Source organism: Moschus berezovskii, chromosome 27, assembly GCF_049115385.1.
Source record: "Moschus berezovskii isolate FMDL1 chromosome 27, NW_MosBer_1.0, whole genome shotgun sequence".
NCBI lineage: Eukaryota > Metazoa > Chordata > Mammalia > Artiodactyla > Moschidae > Moschus > Moschus berezovskii.
The window spans coordinates 38,315,689-38,329,169 of record NC_142486.1 but is presented as its reverse complement, the minus strand read 5'-3'; the positions used below and the strand labels follow the sequence as shown (position 1 = coordinate 38,329,169).

The 13,481-nt window shown below is 51.3% G+C and overlaps 1 protein-coding gene across 4 annotated transcripts in view; it reads left to right on the top strand.

Moving 5' to 3' along the window:
* The first annotated feature begins 1,159 nt into the window (after nt 1–1,159).
* The window catches only part of SEC14L5 (SEC14 like lipid binding 5), a 40,054-nt gene continuing 27,732 nt past the window's right edge, over nt 1,160–13,481 (top strand). For all 4 annotated transcript variants that reach the window (XM_088832939.1, XM_088832938.1, XM_055409426.2 and 1 more), the window contains exons 1-2: nt 1,160–1,408; nt 2,035–2,149. In XM_088832939.1, coding sequence (XP_088689065.1) covers nt 2,087–2,149 — 63 coding nt within the window. In that variant the 5' untranslated portion in view covers nt 1,160–1,408; nt 2,035–2,086. The remainder of the gene's footprint in view (nt 1,409–2,034; nt 2,150–13,481) is intronic.

Below are 13,481 nucleotides of genomic sequence, written 5' to 3'. Positions count from 1 at the left end.
ACAGTGCTGGCACATAGTAGGTGCTCAGTACATGTCAAATGAATGAATACACGGATGACAGGGCTGTCTAGAGCCAGCCTCTTGGCTGCTCCAAGACAAACAGAGAGGGAGAGGAAGGAGAGAGCTATGGAAGGGATGCTGGGTCTCCTGGATCCTGCAAAGGCCGGAAGGGTTTGCGTGTGAGCCAAAATGAGAATGAATGATGGGGGGGGAACTTCACTCTATCAGTCCGCCATGTATTAAATTGTACCCTCACTCTGCTGGCCGCTGGAATCCTTTCCCTGGTTAATTTTTTCACGTTGGCATTTCCCCCCATCACACACAGTATTGTATTTGTCTTATTTCTTTAATGTCTCTCTCCCTCTCCGGTGGCGGTAGCCGTAAAGAACCCGCCTGCCAATGCAGGAGACATAAGAGGCACGGGTTCGATCCCCGGGTCGGGAAGATCCCCTGAAGGAGGAAAAACGGCAATCCACTCCAGTATTCTTGCCTGGAGAATCCCATGGACAGAGGAGCCTGGTGGGCTACAGTGCATGGAGTGCAGAGTTGGACACGACTGAAGCGACTTAGCATGCACACGCACACACTCCCTCACTGAGAGGTAAACTCCACGAGGGCAAGGACTTTTTACCTGTTTTGTTCACTGAGAACTCTCCAGCGCCTGGCAAGTCCTGACACTCAGCAGGCACTCTGTAAAGCGGACAAAGTGAATGAAAGATCCCCGGCGGGGTCAGGAGGGCTCTGGGGTGTGGCCAGTGGAGGGACTGGACTCAGAGCCCAGGAGGAGGGGGTTGCCCGTTAGGGAACTGGCCAAACGTGAACTGAACTGGGGCAAGCCGGGCTGAGAAGGGCAAGGGTTAGACTGGGGGCAGAGCGAGACCGCGGTTAGAGCCTTGGGGCGGGTCTCCCTGGACTGAGCCACCCCCGAGGCTGGGTGCGTTAGGGTCGGGAGCCGGTGGAGGCGGGGCCTGCATGAGGCGTGGCCAGTCTGGAGGCAGGGCCGAGGTGGAGGCGCGGTTAAAGAAGGCTGTGTAAAATGAAGGGCGGAGCTAAGACGGGGTGGAGCCAATTTGGGGCGGGGTCTGTCTGGAGGTAAATCTGGGCGGGGCCGGGGCAGAGTCGGGGGCTGGGGCGGGGGTGGAGCCAGACCAGGCCGGGATCTTCGCTGTCCTGGGTCCTGGAGCGCTCCCGCCCAGCAGGCCCCTCCCAGACCAACCCGGAGGGTGCAGGGTGTGCAAGACCTGACGGCGCGGGATCAGCGATCGCTGGCTCGGACTTCAGGGTCTGGCGATCACAGTTGCGCCCCGCCCTAGGTGCTGCGCTCTGGGCCAGGCGGCCGCGGAGGACTCTGGTGGGCTCAGCTTTGCTCAGCCCCCGGTCTGCGTCCCCGGAGACTCCGAGGGCAAGGGTGAGTTAGACTTCTGGGGGGCTTGAGTGTGCATGCGTTTGCATCTGTGTGTGTGCTTGTGTGTGAATGTCTGTGCGCATCTAGGGAACTGTGCGTGTGGAGCTGGGTGTGGGTGCAAAGTTGAGTTCGTGTGCAAGTGATCTCTAGTGTGGGAGGGGAGTCGTGCATGTGTGTGCTCGTGTGGCAGAGACAGTGAGTGCAAAATCTGGTGGAAACTGTGTGTGTATGTTAGGGGATCTTGGAGGAAAATGGGAGTGCAAGTGCAATGATTCTTGTGGGGTGCGTGGGCGAATGAATCGTGTTGATGTTTCCAGCTGGGTGGCTTTTTGGGAGTTTACGGGCCCCCAGCATGACGGGACGAGAAGGGAGGAAAGTGTGGGGGATACTGATTGCTCCTGAGGATCGACTGTGGTCTGGGGCATTGGGTAATGGGCGGGGCAAGTGTTGGGGGTCTGGCCGGAAGTAACTTGGGGCTCACATTGGCCCCCTTGCTTTGATAGCTGGGGAGATGTGTGTGTGGGGGGGTCCAGGGGGGTGGTGGGCCTGCCCCTAGCCAGGGGGAGCTGAGGCTGGGGCTCCTGCTTCAGCTGGAGGGAGCTGCTCCTTCACCAGTTGCCCTCACCCAGGCTCGGCGCCCACTGCTGTCTGGCTGGCTCCTGCTGCTGGTCCTTCGAGAACATGGTGCAGAAGTACCAGTCTCCCGTCCGTGTCTACAAGCACCCATTTGAGCTGGTCATGGTGGTGAGTGACCCCTGACCCCGGGGCCCCTTGTGTGACAGTTGGAGGGCCCCAAGAGGTCAGCCATGATGGGAAGGAGAAGGAAGTCCTCAAACCCCTAGATCAAAAGGAATTAATGAGCTACTCCACTGACCGGTGGGTCCAGCTTCTAATCAGGACCCCTCTGCCATCCCATTTTTTGCCACAACTTCTAGGACCTTTGCACACTGAGCAAGACACAAGGTCTTTCTTTTCCTTGTTGAAGCTTATCTGTTATCTCAGTCTCCTTTGCCAGGACAAAGGGTATCAGGGGCCAAGCTGCTGCTGTCATTTTGTGTACTGATAATAACAATAATAATAATGGTACATATACAGTGAAGGTGATGACAGCAGCCATTTGTCGAGGGTTTGCTGTCTTTACATATGTTGTTTGGTTTACTTCCCAATAGCTCTTATTATTCTCATTAAACTGACACTTGGACAAGGATGGTCTTAGACTCGGCGGCGGGCAGAGGTGGAGCTGGGCTGGGATCCACATGGGGGGAGGACTTCAGAGCCTTGAGTTTAACCACAACACCCTCCATGTCTTCCCTCTGCTCTCCCACCCCCTGCCCTCCCTGTCCAGTAAGCTGAGACCAGGGGTAGAGGGGGCACACGTGGGCAGGAAGGGTCTGGGAGCAGTTGTTTATTGGGATTCAGAAGAGCTATGTGACGTAGAATTGGCTCCCACACCCTCGGCTTCGTGGATCAGAGGTCTGAGCCCCCGGGGCAGGTGCTGGGGTCGCGCCGCTGTGGGTTTCCTTCTTGATGCCATCACTCTGTCTCTCGGAGCTTCCCTACTCCATAGAACAGGGGCGATGCTCTGGGGTTGTGGTGAAGGGTCAATGAAACAGTGCCTGGGGCCTCCGGCTCAGTGCCCGGCACACAGTAGGTGCTCACTAAATGCGCTGTCCCTGTTATTGCACCACATGGTGTTATCGGTGATGATAGTGAAAGTGTAAGAAGCCCCAGAACCCACCCCCATCCTCCTCACCACACTCTTGGTTGCTTAATCCCAGCCTTCTATCCAGCGACTTCCATGTTGCATAGAAGGCTCTGTGTGTGTCCTCCCCACATCTCCTCTGTGAATCTACTTCCATATATGTTTGTAGTCACGTAAAAGATTGAAAACCGTCATTGCAGTAATCATGCTGTGCTGTTATGTGTGGATGATGCCAGGTCAGGAAAGTAGCAGGAGCAAGCCTGGGGTTTGTTTCATTGACAAGCTGGGTGACCTTGGGCAAGTTACTTAACCTCTCTGAACCTACTCTTTCCGTCTCTAAATTGAGGACTCTTGTTGCTGTTGTTGTAGTCACTAAGCTGTGTCCAACTTTTCTGTAATCCTATGGACTAACCTGCCAGGCTCCTCTGTCCATGGGATTTTTCCAAGAAAGAATACTGAAGTGGGTTGCCATTGCCTTCTTCAGGGAATTTTCTCGACCCAGGGATAGAATCTGAGTCTGCTGCATTGGCAGGCAGATTCTCTACCACTGAGCCACCCTTAGTATGTTTCAGATCAGTTCAGTCGCTCAGTCGTGTCCGACTCTTTGCGACCCCAAGAATCACAGCACGCCAGGCCTCCCTGTCCATCACCAACTCCCGGAGTTCACTCAAACTCATGTCCATCGAGTCGGTGATGCCATCCAGCCATCTCATTCTCTGTTGTCCCCGTCTCCTCCCACCCCCAATCCCTCCCAGCATCAGACTCTTTTCCAGTGAGTCAACTCGTCGCATTAGTATGTTTAGGATTCTAAAAAAAAAAAAAAAATTACAATCATTGTATTTTAAAATAAAAATGTCTGCTAAGGTAGCACTTGAGACTGTATTAACAGGACTATTGGAGGGCTTCTCCGGTGGTCCAGTGGTTAAAACTCGGTGCTCCTAATACAGGGGGCCTGGGTTCGATCCCCAGTTGGGGAACTATATCCCACATGCCACAACTAGGATCCCTGCAGCGAAGATCCTGCATGCCACAATGAACACCCAGTGCAGCCAAAGCAAAAGACTAGTGGAGTATGCGGGGCGTGTTTCATCTGCTTCGAGTTCCACATGCGCAGGCCAGAGGACTCGGTTCACTCCCGTAGCTGTTAACGATCTTTAGGTGCTGATGGATAAATCTTTGTGGGTACAACAGGAAACAGACGTGTTCAGCTATGTATTACCTGTATTGTGCCAATTTGTCATTTGTATTTTTTCAAATACTGTGTTACCTTACCTCCATACAGTCCTTGTTCGGCAAAATGGCCCCAAACTACCCCAACGAAGGACAAAGCCACTTTGCCAACTGTTTACAAAACATCATTGTCCCCAAAATAGCTGCATAACTCAACATAACTCACTGCTGTGTGGGCACAAAAGGGGTTTTCTGCAGTTAATGTCGGTCTTTGTTTCTCAGCTGAACACTTGCCCTCAGTTTGGGTCAGATGCCGAGGAAGTTTTGGATGAACTCGGCTATTTTGACCACATCCGAGTGACCAGACGAGCTGGCCTTTTGGTTTTTCTGTTTAACAAAACTGACTTGAGAATCAAAACGTCCCTTTGCAGAAATCCCACCATACCACTGACACTGTGTTCATGGAATTGGTTATAAAATAATACGAAGGTAACCTTTCTAGACCCAGAGTTTTGTTTTGTTTTTTTAATTATTTTTCTCTTCCATTTCAAAAATGTAACTAATTCAATGAATGGGTGTCTCTCTCCCATTTGGGCCAAATTCCTTGACATGAATTCTGTTTCTGAAGCACGGAATTCCAGGGACCTTTGCTGTTTCCTTTCTTGATAGCGTTCTGTATTATTGGGTTCAGAACAATGAACTTGTATTCTCTCAGTAAGCAGAGGAAAACAGTTAAGACAATGGAGGCAGCTAGTATCCAAGGCTGGCAGAATCCCTGGTCTCTTTGAATGTGGGGTCCCTGGAGGTGGGGCAGGGTCTTTGGGAGATCTTGGTGTGGACACAAAGACTGGTTTGAACGGTGGACTCTGGTTACTTGCGCTCTGAAGGTCACTCTGGTCAGCCTACAGCCGGCAGTGAATGGTTTCCAGCTCCTCTGGGCTCTTCTCTTGAATGGGTGGAGGTTACAAGTCAGATTCTCCAGGCTGGCCCCTGGCTCTGGGTTCTGACCTGTGAAATGGAAGTAATGAAGCCCCCCGCTCCTCAGAGGGGCTTCCCAGGTGGCACTAGTGGTGAGGAACCCGCCTGCCAATGCAGGAGACATAAGAGACCCAGGTTCGATCCCTGGGTTGGGGAAACCTCCTGGAGGAGGGCATGGCAACCCACCCCAATATTCTTGACCTGGAAAATCTCATGGACAGAGGAGTCTGGAGGGCTGCAGTCCATAAGGTCGCCCAGAGTTGGACACGACTGAGGCGACTTAACACACATGCACGCACGGCCCCATAGCCTGGGCACACAGTGAGACATTCTAGATTCTGACTCTGATGTTCAGTAAACATCTGTGCGCCTGTGGCTGAGGTGGCTTCAGAAGTGACCTGCATGCCTCTTGGCTGTCCATTGCCCAGGGGTCCCTGTGGGTTCAAAGTGCTGTGGCTTCAGGTCATCTCAGATTCTGCAAACCTTAAGAAGGAAGATGGCATGGAGTAGAATTTCCTGGACAATAGGCTGGCTGATCCTGAGGAGGGAGGGTTATAGAGGTGAGAGGCAGCAATTGTGTTAAATTATTTAAAGACCTGGACTTTTGTATTGATAAACAGCTTGTAATTTAGCAAATGGGTTATTAATAAGGAGTAGCTACTGAAGGTAGATCCTTGCAGCCCAGGTCAACGACAGTTGCAGTTGGAATAATTGTTAGGGATGTAGTTTTAATAAAGCAGCAGGGGCCTTATTTAAATGTTTAAATTAGTTCCCTGGAGCCTGTCATCTGATCCCGTTGCTAACAGATTAAGGGAAGCAACATTTTCCACCCTGGATTGCTTCCAGGGACCTGACTGGCTCCTATTGGGGCTGGGAGACTGGAGCTGATCCACTGCAAAGTCATCTTCTGATTTCAGGGGTCCTGAGATCAGCTTTCGGGCCTCATTCATTTGTGAATGCATGCATTAATGCACACATGAATACATTCCACAAATATTTATTGAGTTTCCACAGAATGCCAAGCGTTGTACCAGGTGCCAGGGCTACAAAACAGTGTCATTCTTAGCACTTTTTCTGAAATGCATCATTATTCTGTTAATTTGCTTGCCTTCTTGTTTACATGGAATTTGCTTGTTTGTTTATATGGGTCTTTTTCATTAGACTTCAGAAAGACAGAGGCCTTGTCTGTCTTGTTCTCATTGTCTTGACTTGGTTCTCCTGACATGATCCCTTCCTGCCCTCACAGAGCTTGCAGTGTGTGTGTGTGTGTGTATCAGAGGGAGTCATTCCAGGCAATACCATGTAGCAAGATTTGTAGGTGGGAAAGAAAGAATAGGGCATTGTAGGAACACACAGGGGCTTTCCTGGTGTAAAGAGTCCACCTGTAATGCAGGAGCCACAGGAGATGTGGGTTCTATCAGGAAGATCCCCTGGGGGAGGACATGGCAACCCAGTCCAGTATTCTTGCCTGGAAAATTCCTTGGACAGAGGAACCTGAAGGGCTAAGGTCCATAGGGTTGCAAAGAGTGGGACACGACTGATGTGACTAAGCACGCATGCACACGGGAACACAGAGAAGGGCCCATTGGTCAGCAACCAGAGACCTTTTGAGTCAGCCACCCTTTGCAGTGAGGGGTGGAGAGAGGCAGCCTGCCTGCCTGTCTGTGCCAAGGCCCCTGGGGCAGAACTTTTCTCTCTGAAGAAATGAATGCAGATTAGTTGGGCTCTGTCAGCCCACAGGGCTCAGTTTGTTCCTTCAAGGACGTTGGGAGATTTGGGAGTTGTGGAAAGTGGGTTGGAGGAGGGGTTTTCATCCCGGAGGTGAGAGAGCAGGCTGTGGCATTGGTAGGGGATGGGGCAGGGAGTAGAAGTGACCAAGGCCAGGTGCATTCCTGAGACACTTGGAAGATCTAAAACAGCGTTTCCCTCCCATCACCATCCTGACCTAGTGATAAATGTCAAGACCCCCTGGGCTGGCCTCACTAACACCCTGTCTCTCCCTGAACCATCAGGGGCACCAGCTGATCCTGGAAGCCCGTGGGCAGGGAGCATGTTCAGAGCAGAAGAGTTCCCTGCCCCGCTGGGACCTGTGAGTGGGTGAGAAGCTGCAGCAGGCTTTCGAGCAGTGCCCAGGGCTGGGTGGCTGGGCTGTGTGCTCCCCCGGGGCAGGAGAGGCCAGGCAAGAGGAGGCCCCACCCTTGGAGGAAGGGACAGGAGCAGGAAGGAATAGCCACTAGGCCCCGCAAACGGTGCCTCATGCCACAGCGTCAGGACTGGGAACCTGGGGCAGACAGACCAAACTGCTCCCCTGCAGCTTGTTGGGTGCTGGTACATTGGCCAACAGCTGTGGATGCACCACTGCTGTGAACGCAGGGGGGAGGCACTCAGGCTTCCTTCCCTCCCTCCCTCCCTCCCTCCCTCCTTCCTTCCCTCCTTCAGCAAATATTGGCTGTTTGTCTGCAGTGTCCCAGGTGTGGTACGTATGAGGCCACTGGGAAATCCAGTGGGGAAGGAAGCTACCTAGAGACAGAGATGCTGACTATAAACAAACACAGACCCGAAACCCTATTGCAAATCCCGATCCTGCAGGCCTGGAAACCATCCATCAGATGGCTTACTTTTCCTAAAAATTGTGGTAAAATATGCATCTGGTCCCATCACTTCTTGGGAAATAGATGGGGAAACAGTGGAAACCGTGTCAGACTTTATTTTTTGGGGCTCCAAAATCACTGCGGATGCTGATTGCAGCCATGAAATTAAAAGACGCTTACTCCTTGGAAGGAAAGTTATGACCAGCCTAGATAGCACATTAAAAAGCAGAGACATTACTTTGCCAACCGAAGTCCGTCTAGTCAAGGCTATGGTTTTTCCCGTGGTCATGTATGGATGTGAGAGTTGGACTGTGAAGAAAGCTGATCGCCAAAGAATTGATGCTTTTGAACTGTGGTGCTGGAGAAGACTCTTGAGAGTCCCTTGGACTGCAAGGAGATCCAACCAGTCCATTCTAGAGGAGATCAATCCTGGGTGTTCTTTGGAAGGACTTATGCTAAAGCTGAAACTCCAGTACTTTGGCCACCTCATGCGACGAGTTGACTCACTGGAAAAGACTCTGATGCTGGGAGCGATTGGGGGTAGGAGGAGACGGGGATGACAGAGAATGAGGTGGCTGGATGGCATCACCGACTCGATGGACATGGGTTTGAGTGAACTCCGGGAGTTGGTGATCGACAGGGAGGCCTGGCGTGCTGTGGTTCATGGGGTCGCGGAGAGTCGGACACGACTGAGCGACTGAACTGAACTGAACTGAACTGATACATTACACAAAATGTATCATTTTTAGGGGTACAGTTCAGTGGCATTAAGTGCAGTTACTTTGTTGTGCACCCATCACCAACGTCCAGGGCCACAACTTTTTCATCCTCCCAAACTGAAACTCGGTTCTCATTAAACAATAACTCCCCATTTTCCCCTCCCCCAGTCCCTGCAAACACTGTTCTACTTTCTGTCTCAATGAATCTGATGACTCTGCTGCTGCTGCTGCTAAGTCACTTCAGTTGTGTCCGACTCTGTGTGACCCCATAGACGGAAGCCCACCAGGCTCCCCCGCCCCTGGGATTCTCCAGGCAAGAACACTGGAGTGGGTTGCCATTTCCTTCTCCAATGTGTGAAAGTGAAAAGTGAAAGTGAAGTCGCTTAGTCGTGTCCGACCCTTAGCGACCCCACGGACTGCAGCCTACCAGGCTCCTCCATCCATGGGATTTTCTAGGCAATAGTACTGGAGTGGCTTGCCACTGCCTTCTCCGTCTGATGACTCTAGGAGTCTCATATAAGTGTGATTATATAGTATGGGTTCTTTTGTGACTGGCTTCTTTCACTGAGCATTATGTTTTCAAAGTTCCTCTATTAGCCTGTGTCAGTATGTCATTCTTTTTAATGGCTGCATAATATTCCCCTCTGGGACCATGGCTGGACCATGGTTTGTTTAATCATTCATTCCTCAATGGACATTTGGGTTGTTTCCACTTTCTGGCTACTGTGAATAATGTTGTTGTGAAAATGGTTGTACAAATATCAAGTCAGGTCTCTGTTGGTTTCCTGTTGCTCATCGAAGAAAAACGTGTCTGGCACTGTGCTACATGCCTTACCTATCATGTCTCCCTTTAGTCTTCTCAGCGACCCTCACAGAGTTGATATCATTGTCATTATCCTCCTCCTCCTCTTTTTTTCTGAGGAAACTGACTCTTAGGTTAAGTTGAGGTCACCCTGCTGGCAGGGAGCATGGGCAGCCTCTAAACCCAGTGCTTTGTCCCCACCACTTCACCACACCCCTCTCTTGCCCCCTGCAGGGTCCTTCTGACCCTGTGTCTCCATCGTTTTGTCTCCTGAGCTGACCTCAATGGAATAGCAGCAGGTTGCTCAGCTACAGGGCCATCTGGACACAGCTGTTTCTACAGATTATATTCAGCAGTCATTTCAAAAGACTCCAGGATGATGTCACCCTGATTCTCCCATGCCTGCTTCCCTTAATCAGCTGAGATGACACTGCTGCCATTGGGTGTCTGATGGCTCCTTCAGCAACTCTGAGCAACTCTGCCAAGAGCTGGGAACACCACACAATGAAATATTATGCAGCTGCGAAAAGGAATAAAGCACAGACACAGGCTACAACATGGGTGAACCTCGAGAACTTGATGCTTTGTGAAAGAAGCCAGATACAAAATATCATGTATTTTATGATTCTGTTCACGTGAAATGTCCAGAAAAGGCAAATCCAAAGAGACAGGAAGTAGATTTAGGGGACTTCCCTGGTGGTCTGGCGGTTAGGACTTTGCCTTCCAGTGCAGGGGGGTGAGGGTCCATCCCTGATTGGGGAGATGAGATCCCACATACCTCATGGCTAGAAAACCAAAATGTGAAACAGGAGCAATATTGTGACAGATTCAGAAAATGAAACAGTCTACATAAGACATTATCTTAAAAAAAAAAGTGGATTAGTGGTTGCCTGGGCAGGGAGTGACCGTGATGGGTGTAGGGTTTCTTGTTTTTAATCAATGAGCTTATTTTTCAGTTGTGCAGGGCCTTTGTTGCTGTGCACAGGCTCTCTCTAGTTGCAGTGAGCGGAGGCTACTCTTGGCGGCGACTTCTCTTGTTATGGGGCACATGGGCACGGTAGCTGTGGTGCACAGGCTTGGTTGCCCACGGCATGTGGAATCTTCCCTGCCCAGGGATCAAACCCATGGCCCGCGCACTGGCAGGCAGACTTCTACCCACTGGACCACCAGGGTAGTCCAGGTGTGGGATTTCTCTTGGGGGTGATGAAACGTTCTTATATCAGACAGTGGTGACGTTTGCACGACTTTGTGAAAGTTCTAATAAAATCCATTAAACTGTACACTTTAAAGGGAGCATTTTATGGTATGAGTACCACGGTATGGTATGAGTATTAAATGAGTATGGTGCATTTATGGTATGGTATCACAATTCTTAAACAGTAGGGGGGTGCTGAAAGGATTGATACCTTGGTCCTGGGGTCTCCCAGGCTTGCAGGGGAAGCTGGGTGGATGAGGAAGTCCCCTGAGGACTTTGTGCGATGGTCATGTGCTCAGTGCCTGAGTCCAGCCTGCAAAGGAAAGGAAAGGTGAGGTATCGGGCTGGAATACGTGGGTGCGGTTTGCATCTTCTTTCCCTACTCTGGAAGGTTTTGGGTAAGCAGTTTTCCAGCTTCCTTTGAATTTTCATGAGGAAGAGCAGGAAGGAAGGAGGGATGGGAGGAGGGAGCAGCTGTCAAGTGATTAGCAGAAATAGTTTCTCTGTATTTTACAGACTCTCACTCTTCTTTTAAAATTTAAATTTATTGAACAAATTCTTCTGTAGAACGAACCATGCTCCAGGGCCCTGTTCTCAACAGTTTACCGAACCGGTTCCTTTATTCGCCTGTCCACTCAGGGAGCTATAACACTTTTCTTGTTCTCCTTTTAACAAATGAAGGAAGGAAGGAAGGAACTGAGAGCACGAAGGCTTGTTCAAGGTCACAGAGCTGTTCAGAAGCAGAGCGGAGCTGCGGACCCAAGCCCGGAGTCCATGCCCTTCATGGCTGAGCTACCCTGTCATTCACTCACTCATCGTGTAATGTCTCCTGAGTGTCGACTGTGTGCCAGGCATTGTGGCGAGCATTAGGGATTCAGGGCCAATGACTTTTTCCTTCAGCGGCTGTGAGACAGGAAAGAAGGAAACTGGTACAACCAAGCACTCACTGGGTGGTTTCACAACACTCCCCTTTATAGATGAGCCTCAGAAAGAAACGGGACTTTTATGGTGGCTTAGGTGGTAAACAATCTGTCTGCAATGCAGGAGACCTGGGTTTGATCCCTGGGTAGGGAAGATCCTCTGGAGTAGGAAATAACTACCCACTCCAGTATTCTTGCCTGGAGAATCCCATGGACAGAGGAACCTGGCGGGCCATAGTCCATGGGGTCACAAAGGGCCGGGCACAACTGAAGGACTAAGCACACAGGGAGAGGCAGGAAATGCCATGCTCCAGGGTTACCCAGCCCTGGGACTCCCTGGTGGTTCAGTGGTTAAGCATCTGCCTTCCAATGCAGGGGAAGCTGGTTTGATCCGTGGTTGGGGAACTAAGGTCCCGCATGTCCTGGGGAAATTAAGCCCACCTGCTGAAACTAAGGCCCGATGCAGTCGTACATCTGTACTAAGTTTACCCAGCCCAGAGATGGATGAGTCTGTTAGGAATCCAAGCTCCCATGTCCACATGCTTACTGTGTCGATGAAGATTTCGGCAGGATGGGCAGCCCATGGGAGGCCTTCACTGGCAGTGTCCATTGGCCTCTGCCTGTCCCAGCTTCTGTCCCTGTCCTGGTGGGTTCAGGGCCTTGGACCAGCTTCCTTTCTGAGCAGGCAGGTGTGAGTGTCCCTCTCCAGCCACTTGGCAGAAGAGCTGAAATCAAACCCTTCTGCTGCCGTGTGTCCCTGTGGAGGCCACCCCATGCACTCATCTGGCAGGGAGAAGCTCAGGCCTCACTGGTGGGGCCAGCGGTCAGCATCTGAGGCTCTTAGGCAAGGATAAAACTAGCTGTATGAACTGGTCTCCACACAGGGACGGTCCTGTAAGACCCTGCGAACTGCCAAAGGCAGAGGTCCAGCAGGACTCAGGATTCCCAAACCACTGACGTTTGGAACATATCCAACATCCTCTGAGAGGCAGGACGAGGCGGTTCAGGGCTGGGGTCTGGGTCAGTGGGGCCTGCACTCTAGCCCCTCCACTTACTGGTCCTGTGATGTCAGAGTCAGGTCACTCTGCCTTCTCGAGCCTCAACTTGCTCATCTGTAAAATGGTGGAATACTGGTCTCCATCCCAACAGGATGTCGTGAAGACACAGTGGTGCACTCAGCCCTCCATAAGTGTCACCATAACAGTGGTGTCCAATGCCAGCCTTTACAACCCAGGAATCTCTGGCTGACAGCCTCAGACTCTGGAGAACTGGCACTGGGACAGACTCCTTATTTCAAGGCCTCCTGCCTTCCCTAGGTTCTGGGGTCCCCCCCAGCGTGGGGGTGGCACCATTGTTGAAACAGAAGTGCCTTCCTCCTCACAGTTGAGGGGAGTTGTGGCCAAGGGCACGTCCACTGCTTGGATCAGCCCTTGTGTTATCTGTGGGCTCCAGACAGGGCTCTTCCAACAAGAGGTCTGTTAAGACAGGAAGTCAGTGACACTGGGCTGGCTGTGTGCACTGAGCTCACAGCCTGTCATTCCTCTCCCTGGTCCCCTTCCTTGGAACTGTTTGGGCCATCGGCAAGTTTGCAACCCCTGGACTGTTTCCAAATTGCTAAGCAAGAGGTTCCTGAGGGAGTAGGGGCTGGGCCAGAATAGGATTCAAATCCAGGTTTACCATGTTGCACAGTGTGACCTCAGGTAAGTTACTTAGCCTCTTTGGGCTCCAGTTTCCTCATTTGTCAAATGAGGACGCCATTTAGAGGATTAAGTGGAAGAAAGCACACAGCTGGAGGAGCAGAGCTGAGGCTCACTGTACGCCTCAGAGGCGATCTAATGACATCCTTACCACCAGCCCATTTTACAGATGAGGAGACAGAGGCTCAGAGAGGGCAAGTGACTTGCCCAACACCACCCAATGAAAAGGTAAAGAAGTGAAAGAAAGAAAGTGAAGTTGCTCAGTCATGTCCAACTCTTTGCGACCCCATGGACTGTACCTA